Source organism: Tenrec ecaudatus, chromosome 18, assembly GCF_050624435.1.
Source record: "Tenrec ecaudatus isolate mTenEca1 chromosome 18, mTenEca1.hap1, whole genome shotgun sequence".
NCBI lineage: Eukaryota > Metazoa > Chordata > Mammalia > Afrosoricida > Tenrecidae > Tenrec > Tenrec ecaudatus.
The window spans coordinates 4,069,705-4,092,478 of record NC_134547.1 but is presented as its reverse complement, the minus strand read 5'-3'; the positions used below and the strand labels follow the sequence as shown (position 1 = coordinate 4,092,478).

General features: G+C 47.5%; 1 protein-coding gene and 1 non-coding gene across 2 annotated transcripts; one reads left to right on the top strand and one right to left on the bottom strand.

Moving 5' to 3' along the window:
- Positions 1 to 1,424: 1,424 nt before the first annotated feature.
- On the bottom strand, positions 1,425 to 6,638 carry LOC142432609 (leukocyte immunoglobulin-like receptor subfamily B member 3). The gene is made up of 10 exons (XM_075537836.1): positions 6,590 to 6,638; positions 6,339 to 6,374; positions 5,870 to 6,154; positions 5,405 to 5,704; positions 4,904 to 5,185; positions 4,340 to 4,633; positions 3,715 to 3,753; positions 2,505 to 2,609; positions 1,741 to 1,777; positions 1,425 to 1,455 (listed from the first exon to the last, which is right to left on the bottom strand). Exons 1-10 carry the CDS (start codon positions 6,636 to 6,638, stop codon positions 1,425 to 1,427), a joined length of 1,458 nt encoding a protein of 485 aa, XP_075393951.1.
- A 7,028-nt stretch (positions 6,639 to 13,666) lies between these two features.
- LOC142432978 (U1 spliceosomal RNA) lies at positions 13,667 to 13,830 on the top strand. Its single transcript, XR_012781049.1, has one exon. It is a non-coding gene; the product is annotated as a U1 spliceosomal RNA (small nuclear RNA).
- Positions 13,831 to 22,774: the final 8,944 nt, after the last annotated feature.

Below are 22,774 nucleotides of genomic sequence, written 5' to 3'. Positions count from 1 at the left end.
TCTTACCTGTCTGGCATTTGTGTCCTGCAATTCCCTGGGCAGGGCATGAGAGATGGTCACTCCCTGCCTGGGGATGTCACTGCCTGAGGGTGGGGGGGGGTTCTTCCTTTTCAGGACTGCTGGGGAGAGGGGAGGCTGGTCTGTTGATCACCTCACCCTGCTTGACCTTCAGTCCGTTTTCGGGGATTGTGGGTGCTGGAGGCATGTGAAGTCGAAATGCATGTCATGGGACCACAAAGAAGGCTGGCAGGTGCTGGGGGTGGGGCAGGTGGGTGGAGTGGACATGTGAGTGTGGTGCTCTGGGGTGTTCAGGACTGGAAGCAGGGATTGGATGTGGAGCCGTCACGTGGAGAGGAACAGTGATATCCCCATGTACCACGTTCAGTCTGAGATTGACCCAGTTACACATGGGTTTCCCACCCCTACGGGCCTGGGGGCAGGAAAACACGGAAAGCAGAGGCTGAGCTGAGAAGCTGAGACCAGTCCCTGGAGAGGGACATGCTTGGTAAAGCGGCAGGGCAGCCACAACAAGGAAGGCCCTCCAGGAGCTGGACTGACAGGCTGCAGCACGGGGCACAGGCATAGAGACTTTGGGGAGGAGGACGCAGGACCCGGCAGACTTGCATTCTATGCATGGGGTCAATATGGGTCGGAACCAACTGCATGACACTTAACAGCAACCACAAAGTAGCTGAGCTGGGCCACAGGGCTCCTTGGTAACCCCGCTGACCTCTAAATGTTGAGCTTGTGAGGGGCGCTTCAAAAAACTCATGAAAATACGGGATGGGAAGAGAATGGGGTCGAAGAAGTAAATGCTCTAGAACGTGGTGGTACTTGTACAACTCTTCCGGACAGGATTGAATTACTGTGGCCTGTGGATGAAGTGCTAAAGGAAAGCAAGAATGGGGACCTAGCACACTCTTTGAAGCCCCTCTTATTTGCAGAACACACGCTGACCTGGATGAAAGTACTCAGTTGCTAGTGGAAACCTCCCCACCAGCTGCTGGATGGCAGGAAGCCTCATGGCCTGTGCCCTGGAAGATGACAGCCTTGGAAACCCGACGGGGAAGCTCTGCTGTGTTAGAGGGTTGCTAGGAGTGGAGGTGGGCTTAGTACTGGACGATCCCACCAGACGGCACCCAAGGGAATCTCAGGAGAGGAGGCCAGGGCAGCGCAGCCACCTGCGCAGGAGGCGTCCACAAGGAAGGGGAGCCAACCGCTCCGCTCAGGGCTGGCAGCTGCAGGGGGGTGGACAGGTGTCCACCTGGATGAGTGTATGGGCAAAGTTGTGGGTGCCTGGTCACAGCCAGAGGGGACTCACCTGAATGTCCAGCTCCACTTCCCCAGGCTGGTGGTCTTTCACAGCGGCATCTGAGGGGGCCAGAGCAAAGGGATGTTACTTCTTGGCCAGATTCCCTGAGATCTCACTCGGCCTCTTTGTCCTCGCTGGGGACGCTGAAGCCCAGAGAGGCCGGGTGAGTGATGGGGCCAGGGCCACGCTGTTTCAGAGTTAAGCTGTCTTACCTGCAGGACCCGGCCCATCTCCAATCAACCTCCCTTCCCCTTCTGAGGGCCTTCCATCTCCCACCCCCAGGTGGTCCTCTCCCTTACACGTGTTCTCTTCTTGGGTCTCAGTGGCTACACCGGAGCTGAGGAAGGAGAAAGGAGCGTTGGGTGCCATCACCAGGCAGCTGTGGGTGGGGATGGATGGGAGGCCCAAGGATTTTGGGGAGATCTTACCTCGTTGGCAGGTCTCTGGCCTTGGACACAGCAGCACCTGTAGGGAGTAGAATCCAGCTTTCAGTCTGCCCTGAGGACTGCTTCCAAATCTCCAGAGGATCTACGAGCCAGAAAGTTGACCCCCTCCCCCTTCTCAATGCAGAATTCAAGAGGAAACAGTTCTAAACACTACAAGACAAAAATTTGTGTTTCTATCTGAAATATTCAGTGCCATTTAAGGTCTCTTCTCATCAGATAACCAAAGAACAAGGAATAGTAATCAGAGATAATGAAAGAGTAATAAAGACAGTCAGAGCAGGATGGATGAAGCGGGAAGATGCTGTTGCATTGAACTGCTGCATGGGAAGCCATGTGCTCCGTCAACCTGCCCTCAGATCACCATGTGAAAAAGCAAACCACATGGAGTCACCAGACACTCAGACGCTACCTGTACTCTTGGGGCTAAACTGCCCTTGTTTAGAGGGTATAGTTTCCATTCAAGGTTTTCAGAGCAACTCCTGGACATAGTCTCGGGGAGCCCCCAGCACGGAGAGGTCCAGTATGTCCGATTGCTTTATTGAATACTTTCAAGTTCTGTTCCATGGCAGCCTTTGGATCAGAAAGCCTCTCTTAGGCCGCCCAGTGCATTCCCACGTTCCATGTTTAGACTTTCCGACAGCGAAACGCTGGAGAAGTCTTTTCAAGAGGACCTCCTCTCCCCTCGGACCCCCCTCGTTCTGCCCGCGGGGAGCCCCCCACCGGGAGTGGCCGCGGATGGCACTTACTGCGTTTCCGCTGGCGCCGGTGTCGGATGAAGACGAAGAGGAGGAGGAAGAGGAGGAGGAGAACGATAGAAGCCGCGGAGACCCAGATAAGAACTTGGACGTATTCTGGAGCAAGAGCGGTGTCATGACTCAGTCAGTGGTGCGGGTGTATTGAACACCCCTCCCCCACCCCACCCCACCCCACTCCAGCCCACCCCGCTGGTCAGCATGCGCTGCCACATTCACAACAGCCATGCAGTGTCAGCGCCTCTCTCCCGACCCCTCCTGTTCTGCAGACAGGGATACCGGGGCTCTGAAAGGTAAATCATGAACCCCAGGACACCCAGCCAGGACGTGTCAGGGCTGGGATTGGGAATCTCAGAATCCTATTGGACCTTTTATGACTGCTGTCTCTCTACCTCGGAGTCCTGGTGGCATGGTGGTTAAGTGTTGGGCTGCTACCCGGAAGGTCAGCAGTTCGAAACCAGCCAGGCTTTGGGAGAGAGATGGGACTTTCTATTCCCGTAAAGAGTTACATTCTCAGAAACCCACAGGGACAGTTCTACCCTGGTCTGTGGGGTCACAAACAGTCAGCACTGACTCGATGGCAGTGAGGTGGGGTTTTCTTTGGTCTCTGCTGTCCACCAAACCTCAGCCACCTCCCATCACTTAGCCCAGCCTGGCTCAATCCCACACTCTGTAAAGTCCTGTAACCCCTACGTGGGGCCTTTCTGGATATTGGATCTGTGTAGTTGGGAGGAGGGTGGCGGTGGAAGGCAGCTCTGCCCTGGACCAATTACGGGGGCAGGGTGGCTCCAGGCCCAGCTTTCTGCATGGTGATGCCCCTACATCTCAAAGCAGGCCAGAGGGACAGAGTGGAGGCTTGACCTTCAGGTTAGGCGACAGACTTGGGGGCAGGGAATGTGACTTGCCAGAAACCCAGAGGCTGCTCATCTGGGATGGGACCCAAGGAGAGTTTGGCTCGGCCTGTGCTCTTCTTCCCCTAAACCACAGCTCTTATTGGAAGGCGATGGAAGGACACGGAAGCCAGCATCAACACTATGCTCCCCCCCCCCCCCCGCCCCAATGAGTTTGCTGGGCGGCTTCCCATTTTTCAGTGGTCACATGAATCCAGAGAGAAGGAACCTTCAGTGTCACCATCGAGATAGGTGATTGAGCCCGTGCCGGACTCAGCTCCTCTCACGGTCCCCCCTCAGAGACCCTCACCTACCTTTCAGTGCCTCTGATGGGTATTGATCCTGCAGGCCTCCTGGGGGGCAGGACAAGGCGAGGGGTGTCAGTGTTCAGCTTCTGCTCCAGGCTGGACCCCATACCTCCATCTGTTTGAACTGCCCCTCCGCGCTTCTGGTCCTGACCCCAGAACCCCCCGGGTGCCTGCAGTGAACAAGCTCATGTCTGCCTCTCTCCCAGTCCCCTGGACACAAGCCATGCTGGATGCAGGATGGAACATTCCATCAGCTGAGAGGGTGCGTGGTGGTGCCTCATGGGGATGCGCCCTCTGGTACTAAACAGATTGGATGGGATCTCTGGATGAGAAGCTATACCAATAGGAGAAACAGACGTAATGAGAATTAGGAGGCCTCTGGCCTTTCCTCTTAGTGAGCTTGGATACCCTTCAAGTATCCTGCCTCCCACAGTAACATATCTGGGTCTCAGGGTTGGGACAGAGAAGGCAAGGGTGAGAAGTACCCTTTCTTCAATCCCTCCAAAGGGTAGATTCTCTCTGAATGACTCTCCTTGAGAATTGCCTTTCATTCATGCTAGCTTGAGCCCTAAGGGCAGAGCCCTGAGGTGGTCCAGAGCCCATAGAGGGGAGGGGCTAAGGAGTCACTCACCTGACACTACTAGCTCCAGAGGGTCACTGGGCTGGGACAACAGGTACTTGCTGTGTGCCGTGTAGCACCTGTAGGTGCCCTCATGGACTGAGGTCACAGGGCTCATGGTGAAGTTGGCCTGAGAGGACCCCACCGGGCTCTCAGAATGAACGGGCTGAGGAAGGTGATTGATGTCCTCCTTGAACCAATAGACTGTGTCAAACCGGTGACTGGATCGACACTGCAGGGTCACGTTCAGTCCTGGGGCCACTGAGGGGCCTGGGTGGGCTGAGAGGGAGGGCTTGTCATCAGACGCTCCTGGGAGAGAAGGAGGCCATTGTGTAGAGGAGCCAGTCCCCAGACCCCTAGAGTTGACACACACCCCTCCCTGCCTTCCAGGGATGCCCCATCTGTGAACTCTGTTTCCACACTGAAATAATGCCGGGTCTCTCCTCCCGCCTTGTCTCTAACTGTGCCTTTCCCCCGCACTCCCGGGATCACAGGGGCATCTCAGCACTTCCCCAGGGCACTGTGTCTGTCTCCCTGGGGACCATCTGAGTGTAGAGCTGTCCAGGGGTTCCACACCTGCCACTAGGATGTCCACAGGCTCACTGGGCGCTGACCACTCATAGGAGAGTCTGTATCCACCGTAGCACCTATACTGGCCCCCGAGTTCACTGACCACAGGAGCCAGGGTGAAGTTGGGACTGGGCTGCACAGGCAGGAGCTGGAGGCCAGAGGACGGCCAATCCTTGGTCAGAGCAAACTTGTCAAATCCATCCTTTGAACGACACTGCAGGGTCAGGTTGGCTCCAACCATCACCGGTGAGTGTGGAGAGGCGGTGAGGGATGGCTTCCTGTGTACCTCTGGGGACGAGGAGATGAGGCAGTGAAGGAGACACACATCCCACTGTGTCCACGGGGACTGCAGAGACCACCCTGACCACCTCACATCCCCCCCTTAGGTTTTGTCCCCTAAGTGGTCACTGTCATTAATCACTTACCACTAGGGTCCTTGGGAAACTGGCTCAGCCCAGTCATTTGGGGCCTCAGGGAAGGGATGGGGCTGGACAGGGGCTCTCTCACCTGAGACCATCAGATCCACGGGGTTACTGGGCTGTGACCACACATTGGGGTAATTACTGAAAGAACCATAGCATCTGTAGGTGCCTCCTGAGGAGGGGCTCACTGGGTCCACAAGGAAGACAGCCTGGGTCAAGGAGTTTGAGAACTGAGTTCCCTTGCTCCTGCCCTTGTGGTCTGTCCCTTCCTTCAGCAGATGGAAAGTGTGAAAGCTGTCTGTTGAGCGGCAGGTGAGGGACACCTTCTTTCCAGAAGCCACCAGAGGACTCGGCTGGATGGAGAGCTGAGGTGGATGGTATTCTCCTGAGATATAAGGAGGGAGCTGAGTTAAAAGGGGAGACACAGACCCCCTGCATTAACCCCAGGTGCAGTCAGTCTGGGAGAGGTGAGGCCTCTGTCCACTGAAGACTCATTCCTTCCTGCCTGTGGGAGGAGGGCACAGGGAAGGGAGGACGCCAGGAGACTTACCTGTCAGGACAAGGAGCAGAGGGTCACTAAGCCGGGACACATCACCTGAGATGTAGTAGTCACACTGGAATTTCCCTGCATGGCGTCTGTCCATGTCAGTGATCTTGAAGGAAGCACTCCATTGTCTGGGATTCTGTAGATTCGCAGAATCACCATACTGAAATCTTTCTGTGTACAGACGGAAGCCATGGGCCGGCTGAGGCCCCTGACACCAGATGGTCACAGAACTGCCCGTGGTGAAGAAGCGTCTCGGGTCAGCCCGGATGGAGGGTTTGGGGAGGATTCCTGGAAAAGAATCACACCTGGAGTTTCATGGGGTTCTCCACCCCTCAGTATCCTCAGCCCTCACCCCAAAGCCCCTCCCACACTGGTCACCAGCAGCCCAGACCCTTGGTACCTCCCCTGAGCTGCCCACAGGGGCTTCCTGTGCTGAGCAGAGGATGGAGCTGGGGGTCTGAGGAGAACTCACCTGTCTGCACCTGGACCCACACACTCTGTAGGGTCCCTGGGGGAGAGAGGGTCCCATCAGAAGCTTGTCCTTCCACCCCAGGGAAACACCACAGGTATTCCAAGTCCCTGGGCTCAGATTGGATTGAGAACAAATTCTTCCCTTGGAAGACTCACCTTCCTCATGAGCCTCCTGGATCCTGGGGTCCCCCAGTGACCCTGAACCTGTGTGTGATGAGCGGGAACCCACCTCACCCTCTTTCCAAGGCTTACCGACACAGAGCAGGGCAGTGAGGCTCAGGGATGTGCCGCCGCCCTGCATGGCTCCCAGGCTGCAGATGAAGTATAAGGGCCACAGAGCCTGGCAGCAGAGACACACTCAGGGTGTGACCAGTCCTGAGCCTGTGTTGTGTGTCACACAGCTTCCTCATTGGCAAACTCACAGGAAGGGGAAGAGCCTGTCTCTGTGGCCTGACTCTGCCCTCCCCAGGGTTGCGGCTGACTCTCAGAAAAGTCCAGATTTGAGTTCCCATCCAGTGCCTGCTCTTTGCACAGTCTGGATCCAGTGCACCAAGTCACTTCTCTTTCCTGAGCCTCAACACAGGCCCATTTCCCTCCTTCCTTCCACATCCTGAGAGCCAAGCATTGTGGACTGAGCACTGGTGAATTGGTCCAGTGATGGAGGTGCGCCCTGGAGATTCACTGATGGAGTAGTAAGACCGCTGCCTTCCTGGACTCACGGAGCTCAGATGAACACAACACAGACATGAACACCTGGTGACAATAGAAAATTTGGAAGCAATTTTCTAAAAACGGAAAAAGGTGCAAAAGAGGCCTGGACAATAATATGTGGAGTTTGGAAACCTGGATCTTTGTAGGAGGTCTGCTGGTCAAGGTGTTCATTGGTGGGTGACTAATTAGTCCCCTGTGCCTCAATTTACCTTGTAGCTAAAAGCATTGCAATGTAACTCAGGTCTTTATGACATTGCAGCTGGAAACAGTGTGAGATAACTCAGTTCTTTAAGGCCTCTTTGAGATTCTTTTGAACCCTGCATGTCCTTGTGCTTATCGTAGAATATGGTGCTGTTATTGTTCAAGTGCTTAGAAAGTGTGGCTAGTCAAGTAACACCTGCATAGATAAGAGATTCAGAATGTACTTTTTCCAGAATGCTTTTAAAGCAAATTCTTTGATGTTTATTCTATAACCATTCCCTCGTTAGAAGAGTATGAAAACCAAACTTCGAATATGCTTGGTACTTCAGTCCATCAGATTGAAGTCCTCCCAATCCCATACTTTTTACATATCTCTTTCTTTTCCTTTCATCTGCACTCCTCATTTCGGACTCTCCTTGATGTGGGATATGTGGTCTAATTATCCGCACATCCTCGCATTTAGAAATTCATGAGGGAGGGCGAGCTCAAGGCTTCATGGTTGAACACACAGAGAGAGAGGGCATGGGAGGAAGGCCTCCCCGAGATAAAGCTTGAGCAACGGAACAAAGGGAGAACATCTCGGGGTGCTGCTCACACAGTTTGTGGACCGCACAAGGCTTTGGAGTCAAAGTTTCAGGAAGGGGAAGTGTTAAGCAAGGGAAAGGTAGTATGCACAGATCCATGTTTTAGGAATATCATAATTAAAAAGAACTGATAAAAGGAAGGACTCTATGAATAATAAAGTATAGTAAAAACTCTAACATTAGTACCAGGAAAAGTGTCATCCGTGTTGCACATGATTTTTGTGAATGTCTTATCTCAGCCTGTACAAAGGCCAGTAATTCAGAGCTCAGTGGATGAGACTGGAAGATGTGTTCTTCATCATCTTCTGGGAGTTTGGGAAGACGTTGAAAGAGTAGCCACTAGTGCATGAACTTGCTACGCTATTCTGAATTTGAGGGTTTTGTTACCTGCCTTAGTTGGTTCTGAAAGACAGCACCACTGTATATCCGAGACCCTCACCGTCCTGGGTCTTCTACACAGTTGTTATGTTTGAAGCCGTGTTTGCAGCCCCGGTGTCAACTCATTTTGTTGGGATTCGTTAGAACTGAGGACTGCGGAAGCGAGTGAAGTCAAGAACGGAGGCGTCCCGGTGTCTTCCGTGACTGACTGGAGAAACCCAGTCATCTGACGTGTTGGGACAAAAGTCAGGCTTCAGTAAATTCCCACATACAGAGGTCACACCATTCCCTCTCTCTGACCACTAGGCCAGAGCGCTGGAAATCAACACAAGAAAGTCCAAAAACACGAGGGCAAATACATGGAGGCAAAATAACTTACTTCATAGAAATTCAGGGTATTCACCCAATTTAGACAAAATTATAAAGTCAGCCAAGCCTTTGGGACATCGCGAAGGCACTTATCCGAGGATACTTGATAGTGATGAACGCACAAATGAAAAAGAAATAGACTTATGGTGTATCCTCGTTCACATAAATTTCAGCGTTGGGGCAGAATGAACAGAATAGTCCTTTAATAGCAAAAGAAAATTATGAAAATCATGATGGAGATAAATGAGTGGGAAAAAAAGAATGGAAAAATAAATTCAGTAAAATGCGGGTTCTTCTTCAATATAAATCATTTTATTGGGGCTCATACAACTCACCACAATCCATACATACATCAGTTGAGTAAAGCTCCCTTATATATTCGTTGCCCTCATTATTCTCCAAATTAGCCTTCCACTTGGATTCCTCTAATCAGCTGATTTTCCTTTTATCACTTCCCCCTCCGCTGGTTCCCCCCTCCCTCATGAAGCCTTAATAATTTACTAATTATTGTCTTATCTTACACTGCCAGGCGTCTCCCTTCAACCACTTTCCTGTTGTCCATCCCCCAGAGAGGAGGTTAGATATAGATCCCCGAGATCGGTTTCCCCCTTTCTACCCACCCTTCCTTCCTGGTATTGCCACTCTCACCATTGGTCCTGAGGGGTTCATCTGTCCTAGATTGCTGTGTTTCCAGATCCCAAGTCTACCGCTGTGCATCCTCTGATCTAACCAGTTTTTCAAGGTAGAATTGGGGTCATGATAATTGGGGAGGTGGTGGGGAAGAAGCGTTGAAGAACTAGAGGAAGGTTGTGAGTTTCATTGTTGCTACACTGAACTCTGAGTGACTCATCTCCTCCCCAGTAAAATGCGGGTTCTTTAAAAAAAAAAAAAGTGGTTCTTTAAAAGTATCAAGAGATTGGGCAAATTGTGAGCAAACCCAGGAGAAGTTAGGATGTGGCAGACGTCAATATTCAGAAAGGGGGAATGAAAGGGAAATTAAAATGGACCCCATTTCCCCCAATTATCATGATCCCAATTCTACCTTGCAGACCTGGTTTGACCACAGGATGCACAGCGTTGCAGCAGGGAACTGGAAACACATGGAATCTCGGACGGATGAACCCCTGAGGACCAGCAGTGGGAGTGGCGACAGCAGGAGGGAAGGGTGTAGAAAGGGCGAACTGATCTCGGGGTTCTACATGGAGCCTCCTCTCTGGGGGATGGGCAACAGGAAGGTGGGTGAGGGGAGACGCCGATTAGATAAAATAATCATTTATAAATTATTAAGGGTTCTGAGGGAGGGGGGAGCGAGGAGGGAGGGAAAAAAGGAAAATGAGCTGATTCCACGAACCCAAGTGGAAGGAGAATTTTGAGGATGATGAGGGCAATGAATGGATAAGGTTGTTTTACTCAATTGATGTCTGTATGAATTGTGATAAGAGTTGTATGAGCCCCAATGGAATGATTTATTCAAAATGGACCCCAATGAAATAAAAAGACTATTAAAAAGTACTATGAAATGCTGTACCCCAAGGAATTCATCAGTTTGGAGGACATGGAAAAATACCTGGAAAAATACGTCCTCTCCAAAGTATGTCATTAGATGTCAAGAACTTGAACTGACCCATAGGAAAAGAAGAGATAGATAAGCTTATCATGGACCTACCAACTAAAGAAAGCTCCTGACCAGAGGGCTTCCTAGGAGAATTCTACCATTTATTCAGGGAAGAGCTGACGCCAAGCCCCCACAACCTCTTTCAGAACATGGAAAAGGACAGTAAATTTCCAAACACATTCTACGAAGCTAGTATAACACTGATACCCAAGCCGGCAAGGATCCCACCGGAATAGAGAACTATAGACTGATATCTCTAATGAATATAGATGGAAAAATCCTTAACAAAAATCTTTGCCAATGGCATGCAAAAGTATATGAAAAAACAAAACTATCATGGCCAAGTGGGATTGAAGGATGGATGCAGGGATGGTTCATGATCTGAAAAGCCATCCACATTATTACCCCTCTCACTGACATCACGAAGGACAAGTCACGTGATAACAACACTAGATGCAGAAAAAGCATTTGACAGCACTCAGCACCCACTCCTAATAGAGACATTCAAGACGATAGGAGTTTGAGATTAAATAAATATAGTAATAGCCATAAGTGAAACACTAACAGCCAGCATTACAACCACTGCAGGGAAGACAAAAACATTCCCATAGCAATAGGGGACCAGACAAGGATACCCCACTTCTAGTCAACATCATCCTGGAGGTGCTAGCTAATAATATAAGGCACGAAAGTAGATCAAAGTTATATGTTCTGGGAAAGTAATAGTGAAAATACTGTTATTTGCAGAGGACATAACCTTTAAAAATCATTTTATTGGGGTTCGTTCAATTCTTATCAGAATTTATACAAACATCCATTGTGTCGAGAACATATGTACATTTGTTGCCATCATCATTCTCAAAACATTTGCCTTCTACTTGAGCCCTTAATATCCACTGCTTATTCCTCCCTCACCCCGGGCATAATTGTTATATGATTTTATATGGAGAGAACCCAAAGGCTGCACCATAGGATTGCTTAAAATGATAGTGGAATATGGTAGGAAGGCAGCATATAAGATTGGCAAGCAGCAGACATTTGGATTGCTACACATCACAGAGGAGGTAACACAAAAATATTTCTAGAAGCTAATACCCTTCATAATTGCCATTAATAAACTGAAATTGCATGAATGTACCTACCTCATCTGCCCCCCCCAAAGATCTGTGTGAAGAAAACTACAGTACCTTATTACTAGAAAAATAGGAATCTTCATAAACGAACACTATCCTATACTCACGAATTGGAAGGCTCAATATTGTGAATACGTCAATTCTGACTAAGGCACTGTGTAAATTACATGCTATCCAGATACAAATTCCAGCCTCATTTTTCAAAAAAAATGGAAAAGCTTATTTTATATGTTAAGGGAAGACCCCAGCATTGTCATGGGACTCCTCAGGAGGAAAACCAAAATGAGCGGGCTTGCATTCCCAGACGTTAAAATGCATTATCCAGGCACAGTTGTCAAAACAGCATGGTGATAGTCTAATGATAGGTCCTCGGACCAATGGGTATGAACAGCCCAGAAATAAAAACAACAGACTGTACACAATTGATCATTGACAAAGTCCCCCAAATATAAAATGCAAACAGATGCCCTTTTCAACAAATGGTGCTGGGAAAACTGGACTTCAGCCTTCAGAAAAATGAAACAAGATCCTTACCTCATTCCATACACAAGATGAAATTCAAGGGGGATCATAGAACTGGAGGTAAAAGTCAAAACTATCAGGATTGTCAATGAGATAATTGGGACAAAGCTAAAGACATCAGCGCAGAGAATACATGGACTACCAGCAATAATGAAGGATACACACCCAGAGGAAGGTAAAACAGTGGAACCTACTAAAGATACTTGTGTACATGGAGATATTTTCTCAAGGGAGTAATAAGAGAGCTGACTGACTAGCAAAAGATATTTTCTAATGACATATCAGATAAGGGACTTATTTCTAAAAACTACAGAATCTCGCACACTTACAAGAAGAAAAAACAAACAAAATAAACAGCCCACCGTGTGGAGGTGGGCAAAATACTTGAACAGGAGATTCTCAAAGGAAGAAATGCAAAGAACCAATATAGAGATGGGCAAATGCTCCGGATCCTTACACAACCGGGAAATGCAAAAGAAATACCAATGAGATACCATGTAACACCCACAAGGGTAGCTCAATTCACAAAAACAAAATCACAAATGTTGAAGGAGGCAAGGTGAGATAGGAACTCTTATTCACTGCTGGTGGACTTGCCGACACGGACAGCCACTGTGAAAAGCGCTTTGGTGATGCGTAAAATAGGTGGAAATCCAGGTACAATGCGATCCTGCAATTTCTCTACTGGATATATACCCAGAAGAAATAAGAAACAGATCATCTCCAGATATCTGCTCTCCAATATTCATTCCATTGCAGTGTACAATCACAAACATTGGAAACAGCCTAATTTTCCTTCAATAGACAAATGGATAAAAAACCTCTGTTATATACAGACAATGGAACACTATGCATCCTTCAAAGAGTGAAGAAACGATGAAAGCCCTAATCTCATGGAAAGAGTGAGTGAATATTATACTGAGTGACGTTAGCCATGCACTGAACGTCAAGTACACCTGGAGTCCACTGAGGTAAGTTCAATCAGCAGAAAGGGCACAAGGGAAAAGACAGTGCACACAATTCCTAGGATGAGGACCAGATATTCTGGCATGTGCGAGATCAAACCTAATGATGCATACACTATCAAAACAGATGTAGATAGCACCTGTTCTGAAAGGCATCTATCTCCCCGCTCTGCCCTCATTTCCCTCGAAGCCCCACAGAGTCGGGCGGGAAGAAAAATGGTGGCAATGAGGGATCAGGGCACTAACCAGCCCTAACGGGAGGACATTGTTTATATTTCTACAGAAAATGGAGAGCAAGAGTAGACCTCCTACCAGAGTACCAATCCTTGAGGGCGATATTGCTGCTCAGGGTAGCTACTTATACAAGGTAGGCAACTTTAAGCAGAAAGATAGTGGATCGACAGTTCCTGGGGGTGGGGGCATGTGTGTTTGTGAGGGGGAGATGAGCGGTGAGTCAACAGTGATGGGTACAGTCGAATAGTAAGTGTTCCAAAATTGATGACAAGGAATGGGCAGCTGTCCTGATCTTCCTGATCACTCAAATTTTACCTTAGAGGAATAGCCGAGAGGTGAATGATGGGTAAATATAATAGTGGGGTAGAAGGTAAAAAGAGGAGAGGAGAAGTCATATATGTGTACTTACATATGTATGCATATGCCAATGCAACAAGGAAGCAGATGGACTTTGGGTCTCCACTTAAATTTTACCTCAGTACAAGAAAAGGTTTATTCTAATACGGTGGCATTGTATGGTACACACCCTCCTGACACAATCGCTGTAGATAAAATGTGTGCATGAGCAAATGGGGTGAAGGAAGGGATGTTGTCCGGTTATTAAAAGATATAAGGGCATAATTACCTGGCAGGGGTGATACCATGATCACTAAGGTGGTTTTCCCAGAGCGAGACTCCCCCATTGCACTCCGGGTGTGCTGACCCTTGCGATTTCCCCAAATGTGGGAAACTTGACTGCAGATTTTGTGATAGTGGGAGACTGCGTTCGCGCTATCCCCTAAAAAAAGATTTAGGATCTGGGGTCTTAAAGTCTTGAAGTGAAACAAGGGACCAACTAGCTAGAAACCACAAGCTCGTGGAAGATACACGACAGCCTGTGTGACCCGTGAAGTGCTGATGGGAGGAGGGATCATAAGTTCAAAAACAAGCTACCAAATCGATGCAGTGGATACCCTAAATCCAGCTGTGAGATTATTGGAAGTCCTCTCAGAAGGGCCACACTTAAGGGATGATAAATCCAGGGTGAGGTGTGACACTGCTGAACCCCATAATGATCTTCTGGTTCTTTAACATTTCTTCCCCCTATGAATATGGTGTTTATTTGTTTTACTTCATTCACAATGTCAGATTTGTGCATGTTCACTTGTATATTTAAGATTGTTTGGTAAAGGAAAGTCAAGGTACATAACCCTTCAGAAGCAGTAGCAGGAGTAATGGGTTCCATGATGGTACAGGAAAGGGTGTGTTGGGGGAATGGGGACCTGATAGCATCGATGAGTTTAAATCCTACTTGATGGAATGGAGCAACAGAACAATATGTGAATCGATACATTGGATTTTATAAGATCAGGCAAAAACAAAACATAAAAAAATCTATTGTTCGTGTGAAAAAAAAAGAATTAGTATTCTTTGAGAGCTGGATGGAGGGCGGAATGGATAAAAGTGAGCCGATATCAAGGAGTTCAAGAAGGACGAAATGTTTTAAACTATTTGTGGAAGCAATTGTACAATCCTGCAGGATGTGATTGAACTATGGAATCTTATGATATCTGTAAGGGCTCCCAATAAAATGATTCAAAAATAAGAATTGTATTTAAAACAAATGAAACCATACATGAAGCAAGCAAAAAGTTATTTGAAAAGAGACAAATGAAAAGTAAGGTCAATTAGGATGTCAGAGGAGGATCTGAAATTTGCTCTTGAACGTAGAGTAGCTAATGTGACCAGAACAAGTGGTCAAGTCAAAGAGGAAATTTCAAAGAGAGCTTGAGGAGACCAAACACTAGAAAGATCCGCGCAAAGTAGGAGTTAGCAGAACAAAAGGGACAAGAGACTTGGGCATTTCAGAAGATTCAAACACTGAAGGGAAAATTCAAGGCTCAATTGCAAGATTGAGGGTTTTGTAGACACCTGTTGAATGATGAAGGAAGTCTCATAAAGGGTGGAAGGAACACCCAGAGTCACTGTCCCCAAAGGGGAAGTTCACATTGAAACTCTTCAGGAGGCATGATCAAGAAATAATCATTCTGAATGAAGGCGTTCAAGCATCACCAAAGGAGTGAGCCAAAAATGGGCTCCGGGAATGGACCAAATACAAATACAGATGTTCAAGAGACTGACACAGTGGAGAGTAGCTCTCCCGTCTGTGATGAGAAATTTGGAAGACAGCTCTGTGGACCAGTGCCTAGAGGAGGTGTGTATTTGTGTCCGTATTCCGGGAAGGCTGACCAAATGGATTTCAGAAATGATAAAAGAATTTCAAATAAAAGTAAAATGTGACTGGAGAGCGTGTAACAAGGGCTGCAGCTGTCCACTGGCATGGAGCTGCTGGAAACCCAAATGGGATTCAGCAGAGGAAATGGAACAGGAAACATAACTTTTGATATCAGATGGCTGTAGAGGGAAATGGAGAAGATCCGAAAGAAGCTTGCTTGTGGTTTATCAACCCTGCAGAGGCATTTATTTCACATGCTGTGGGGCAACGATAAAAATGGGCATTCTAGAGCAAGTAATTTTGTTCTTGTGAATCAATACAAAGATGAAGATGCAGTTGTTAAAGGAGAGCGAGTGTCTACTGCTGGTTTACCATAAGTGTGTGTCAGGGTTAAATCCTCTGATGATTTTTATTGGGTCTGTATGCTGAGCAAACAGTCAGGGGAGCTGATGATGACGAAATGCTGAGTTCTCAGGGCTGAAAGAAGGTTCTTTTAGAACCTGTGATTCGCTAATGCCACATCGGGCTTGGTCACATGGAAGAGGACCTGACGCACTAGCAGATGGAAATAAAAGATTTCAAACTTAGAGTGGTTTACACTTCAAAATAAAGAAAGCAAACCTCAGGAAATATGTACCATCAAGAACAGAGTTCGAAGGGTGAATGATATCCGCTTCTCTGGATTCACAACCGACACCCATAGAAGCAGGAAGCAAAGAGAGACAGCATGGGATTGGGGAAATCTGGGGATAAGAGGTGTTGGAAGGATCAAAGTGCACAGATGCTACCTGGATGTACGTGCCTCAAGTGATGGTATTTTCAGACATCTCACCTGCATGTGACAATTAGACAACGAATGGGAAAGATTGAAAATGCATGCAGTTGGAGTAGAGTGTGGTTGAAACATAATGATTATCACATGCCTTTTAGCATCAAGAACAAATTGATCTTGGAAGAAATATTCTTGAGAAGTGAGTAATTCAGCTATTTTGTCATGAGGGACCAGTGCAAGGGGATAGCCCTCATGGCAAAGAGAGTGTCCGTGTAAAAGAGGAAGACGATCAATAAGATGGGTGGACCGGTGACTGCAACATGAGCTCTAGGATGACCATTACTGGGAGGAGGTGCAGAGCCAGGCAGTGGGTCGTTCTGTTGTGCTTGGGGATCTATGAGCAGTGTCTCAGAAGAAGGCACTTCATAGGTTCCTAGGTGGGTGTCAGCGGAAAGAACAAAGCAAGGACTGTCAGTACCATGGACGGATCCCCAGGTCATTCTTCCATGGGGAGGAGTCCACATACAGAGCACTGTGTTTTGATTATCCAGAACAATGATGATGAAAATAAGGTCAGGATTTTTAAGAGCTAGATATGAGAAATTGCATGTAAATGAACTGCAGGGCACAATAAATTTGGCTTATGGGACCTTTTATTTACGTGTTTGAAAATGTTGGAAAATAGACGCAGGTCTGATGAAGTTCCCCTTAGGGCAGGGGATTTCATTCTCTGGTTCGCGACAACTTTGGGGACGTCAAACGACCCTTTTACAGGGGTTGCTCGATTTATCACATTAGAAAAATTTCAGTGATGAAATAACAACAAAAGTAGTTTTATGGTTGGGGTCGGGTGGTGACAACATGTTGAACTGTGTGAAGATGTCACTGCATTGAGAAGGTTGAGAACCACTGCCTTAGGCCTAATTTGAAGATGAAAACAATCCAACCCCGACTGTTGCATTATCCCTTTGTCTACATTTCGGTGAAAAATCAATGCACTAGGGGGAGTGGCAGGCCTGGTGGGAAATGATCAAGGGTAAGGTTGCTTAGAGAAGAGGTATACTCTAGCCCAGGCGGCGATGAAGCATGGTAGTAGGGCAGGAGGAAAGTCAAGGGAGATGGAGGAAAGAGCTAGGAGTCAAAGGGCATTCATGGAGGTCTAGACAAAGACATGTACATGCAAATATATATAGGAGGATGGGGAAATAGATCTATGTGTCTATATTTATAGGTCAAGTATTAAGGTGGCGGAAGGACCTTGGGCCTCTACTCAAACACTCCCTCAATGCATGAATACCTTCTTTTATTAAATTGGAACTCTATGATGCTCACTCTCCCGACACAACGGCTGGAGCCAAAGTGGGTGAACAAGTAAATGTGGTGAAGAAAGCTGATGGTGCCCGGCTATCAAAAGAGATAGTGACTGGGGTCTTAAAGGCTTGAAGATAAACAAGCAGCCATCTAGCTCAGAAGCAACAAAGTCCACATGGAAGAACACACCAGCCTGTGTGATCGAGTGGTCCCAAAGGGATCAGTTACCAGGCATCAAAGAACAAAAATCATATCATTGACTGCACACCTCCATGATAGGATCGCTGAAGACAAATGGGTGCATAAGCAAATGTGGTGAAGAAAGCTGGTGGTGCCTGGCTATCAAAAGAGATAGTGTCTGGGGTCTTAAAGGCTTGAAGGTGAACAAGCGGCCATCTAGCTCAGAAGCAAATAAGCCCACGTGGAAGAAGCACACCGGCCAGTGCGATCACGAGGTGCCCAAGGGACCAGGTATAAGGCATCATGCAAAAAAAAAAAAAGATATAAGTGTGTGTATGTATGTGTATATATGTGTATATGTATATATGTATGTATATGTATGTATATATATATCATATTAAATGAAGGGGGAAGTGCAGAGTGGAGACCCAAGGCCCAAGTGTCGACCAATGGAGATCCCCGCATAGAGGGGTTTAGGAGAGGAGATGGGTTAATTAGGGTGTGGGGTAGTATCGATGAAGAACACAGCTTTCCCCCGGACCCTGGATGTTTCCTCCCCACAACTACCATGATCCGAATTCTACCTTGCAGGGCTGGATAGGACAGAGGCTGTACACTGGTGCATATGAGGGTTGGGGGTACAGGGAGTCCAGGGCGGAATATACCTTCAGGACCAAGGGTGTGAGGGACGATGCTGGGAGAGTGGAGGGTGAGTGGGTTGGAAGGGGGGAACTGATTACAAGGATCCACATGTGACCTCTTCCCTGGGAGAGGGACAGCAGAGAAGGGGGGAAGGGAGACTCCGGATAGGGCAAGATATGACAAAATAACGAGGTATAAATTACCAAGGGCATATGAGGGAGGGGGGAATGGGGAGGGAGGGGGAAAAAAAAAGAGGACCTGATGCAAGGGGCTTGAGTGGAGAGCAAATGCCTTGAGAATGATTGGGGCAGGGAATGTATGGATGTGCTTTATACAATTGATGTATGTATATGTATGGATTGTGATAAGAGTTGTATGAGTCCCTAATAAAATGTAAAAGAAGAAAAAAAAAGAAAAATCAATGCACTGACACATTTTTATTCCACATGAATTGTATATTTCTAAATTGTTAAAGAGACCTCGAATGTCGACGTCAAAGTGGTTATTAGATGGAATTGAGTACCTTAACAGCAATAAAACATGATACAAACTGAGTAATTGGATGTCCATATTCTGATGAAGTCAATAACCCAGAAACTATGGAAAACACAATGAGAATCTCATACATAAACAAAGATCTCCGAAGCACTAAGCATATGTAATGTAGTTAAGAGTAGGAGGACCTTGGTGAGAAAACAGGAGTTCCTATGTGGACATTGCATAGGCTGAGGGTGGAGAGCAGTAAGAGAGCTCCCGTGGTGGGGAGCTCCCAGGGGGAGCTGTGGGCCTGTGAGTTGACTGAGTTGGAGAGGAGAGCTTGGAGCTGAGAGCTTGATGGCCCAGTGGGAGCCGATGGGGAGCCTGGAGGTGGGGGGCGCTGATTGCAGAGAGATGGATGTTGAACCTCTCCTGGTTGTGGAGAGTGAAACAGTGAGCATGAGAGCCTGGGGAGGAGGAGCCTTCCCTCTATTGCATGTCATCTTTGATCAGATCCTTCCCCATTTCTGTCCCGTTGCTTAGGCTGAGGCGTGTTTCTGTGAGCTCGGTGATAGGTGCGAAAGATGAGGTCCCAGCGGAGAAGTGAGAGTGTCATCGTTTCAGAAATCATGAAAAAGTGACAAAGTGAAGGTCGACTTAATCTCTGTCTGAAAGGAACCAGCCTGATGTAGATGTTGATTCTTTTTGGAGACTCAACTCTGTATTATGTTGATTCTACAGAGATCATGCAATACACCAGTACCCAAATATGCACATGTAACGTTTAGTCCTGGGGATTACAGTCTTCAACTGTTCTCACCAGTTTTTTTCTGATTTTTTTTTACTCCATCATTCATCTAAACACACAGCTTTCTAACTTTTCCATCCGTGCTTTTGAGTGGCTGCTCCCAAAGGAATTCCCTTGGAAGGGTTTCAAATGAGCACAGTCTGATGGCAAACCTTGTTTACCAGTTTTGGTAACTTGTGTTTAGTTTCAGTAGCTGTCTGAGCCCCTTTGATAGAAAAGTTGTTAGCATGATCTCGGGGACATGGTTTTGGGGTTCATCCACCTGCCATGCCTGCATACAGGCTACTCCCATGAGAATTTGAAATTCTGTTGTGAACTTTTCCCCTTTGTTCCGAATTCTTTTCAAGAATCCTTGATAACAAGGCTCACTAATTGTAGGTGAGCTGATGCTGATTCTTACTGACAAAGGGATCCCTCATGACATTAGTTATGAAGAAATCTCTTCTCAGGATGTACAGGGGGATTCCTTTATTCACGTGCTGCTGGAAGGTGTTGCCCTCCAATGACGAGGAGTCCACAAAAGGAAGACAACATGGGAGAGAAACCTCAATGTGGAGAACACACATGCTCCTCGTCTCCCTCTGGCGAACTGTCTTTAAGGGCAGCCCACGGAGAGATCCTGAACTGAGAGTTCTCCATGCTGCGAAGTACTGCTGAGACTCTTCCTTCCTGCATGTCCCTCTTTCATTCGTCCCTACGACAATTGCGGTAAAAGGAAGGACAATGTCCATTCCAAGATCCCACCATATTGTATTGCATTCATGGTCAACACTGAGCCATTCCTTTAAAAAAAATAATTTTATTGGGGGCTCATGCATCTCTTATCACAATCCATCCAGACATAAATTGTATAAAGCACATGTGTACATTCATTGCCCTCATAATTCTCAAAACATTTCCTCTCCACGATGGTCCCTGACATCCGCTCCTCAATTATCCCCTTCCTCCCGGCTCCAAACTGCCCCATGAACCCTCTATAATTTATAAATTATTATTTTGTTATATCTTACACTGTCTGATGTCTCCCTTCACCCACTTTCCTGTTACCCATCCCCCCCGGTAGGAGGCTATATATAGATCCTTGTAATCCGTTCCCCTTTTCGACCTCACCCTCCCTCCACCCTCCTGATACAGCCACACTAACCACTGGTCCTGAAGGAATCATCCGTCCTGGATTCCTTGTGTTTCCAGTTCCTATTTGTACCAGAGTACATTCCTCTGGCCTATTCAGATTTGTAAGGTAGATTTGAGACCATGATAGTGGGTGGGTGATGGGGGTGGTGGAAGCATTTAGGAATGAGAGGAAAGTTGTATGTTTCATTCTTGCTACACTGCACCCTGACTGGCTCGTCTCCTCCCAATGACCCTTTCGTAAGGGGATGTCTAGTTGCCTAGAGATGGGCTTTGGGTCCCAGTCTGCACTCCCCCCTCATGCACAATGATATGGTTTTGTTCTTTGAGGCCTGATACCTTATCATTTTGACACCTCATGATCAAGCAGGCTGGTGTTCTTCCATGTTAGCTTTGTTGCTTCTGAGTTAGATGGCCACGTGTTTCCCTTGAAGTCTTTAACACCCTACATGGTATACCTTTTAATAGCTGGGTTCCATCAGTTTTCTTCACCACATTTGCTTATGCACCCGCTTTGTCTTCAGCGATTGTGTCAGAAATGTGAGCATCATGGAATGCCAGTTGAATAGAAGCAAGTATTCTTGCATTGAGGGAGTACATGAGTGGAGGCCCAATGTCCATATGCTACCTTAATACCAAACTTATAAATATATACAAGTAAATCTATTTCTCCATCTTCTCTATAAATATATTTACATAGGTACTTGCGGTTATTTAGACCTCTATCAATGCCCTTTGCCTCCTAGGTCTTTTCTCTACGTCCTTTGCCTTTCCTCTTGTTCCACTCTCATGCTCAGCCTTCATTTGGGCGTCAGTAATTCCTCTTGGTTACATTACGCTTGATCACGCCCTACCAGGCGTGCTACACCCCCCTCACCACAGATTTTGATCACTTGTTGTTCCCTTGTCCCTGGGTTTGTTAACACCACTTCCTTTCCACCCCACCTCCCCCTCTCCCATGTCCCCCCAGAAGGGTCGTTCTCATTGGTTTCTCCTCCAAATTGTACTCCGAACCATTCTTAGTCTATCCATTTTCTCAGCATTGTCACCAACACCTGTGTCTCCGCGTTCCATACCAGAATGTCCCCTCCTGTTCTCCTCGTGCTGGTCTTGATGTTCTTCTCCTCAGGAGCTTGAGTGGACTTGGGGGAAGCAGAGAGGAGGGTGCGTTTCCTGAGATGAAGCTGAGCGCTGGACTGTGCTCTGGAGATTAAGGGGGAAGGAAATTCCATTTTATAACCTTCCGTCTTTGGGTTCTCGATATTCAGGGCGCTGCAAACTTGACGTTATATTCTCATAGGACAGGGTTCTGATCTAATATGATTCATCTCTGAAAATTTTTAACTTCAAACACTTATGTGAAGTTTAAAAATAAGTAACAAAGCATAAAATCCTTTATGTGCGTATTTTCAGTATTTTATAAGATTGAGGAACGTGAAAGACACCTTAGCACATGCCATGTGATGGTCTGCTAAGGGCCTTCTAGGCTGATGGGGTAGCTCCTCCAAAGGGCTTGTTGTGACCACGTAAATAACTTTCTTTAGGTCCAAGTAGGAGTTTGTACAATTGAGTCATGCAAATGAGGTGCACACAACAACTTCTATTGACCCCACCATTCACTGAACACTCACGAACTGGAGGTTCAGGTGAGGGGACAGCATTGGGGAGACAGGAGACCAAAGCAGACCCAAGAGCTGCATTCTCCAAGAGAAGTGTGACTGACCAACCGCCTGCTTCCAATTAGAGTTGGTTTCTGTGAGGCTGGGCCAGTGTGACCTGGGTGAGTTCATGGACAAGGAGGGTGTGGAGGTGTGGTCCTTATCAGAGGGCTCACCTGCCTGTGCAGCTCCACTTCCCCTTCAGGCTGTTCGTCTCTTAGGGCAGCGCCTTCTGGGGTCAGAACAAAGGAATGCTGTTTCTTGGAAAGAGTCCCTGACACCTCACTCAGCCTCAGATGGGGAGGCTGAAGCCCAGAGAAGAGAGTGGTGGGTTGGTGTCAGAGGGTGAGTTTGAGCCTGTTGGTTCTTGCCCAGTGTGCACTTGTGTTTTACCCATGGGGAACCCAGCACCTCCTCTGGCCAAGCCTTCCCATCCCCTGCTGACAGCACTTACTGCGTTTTCCCTGGAATTTGTGTCTGATGAAGAGGAAGAGGAGAAGGAAGAGGAGGAAGAGAAGGCTGTGTGCCACC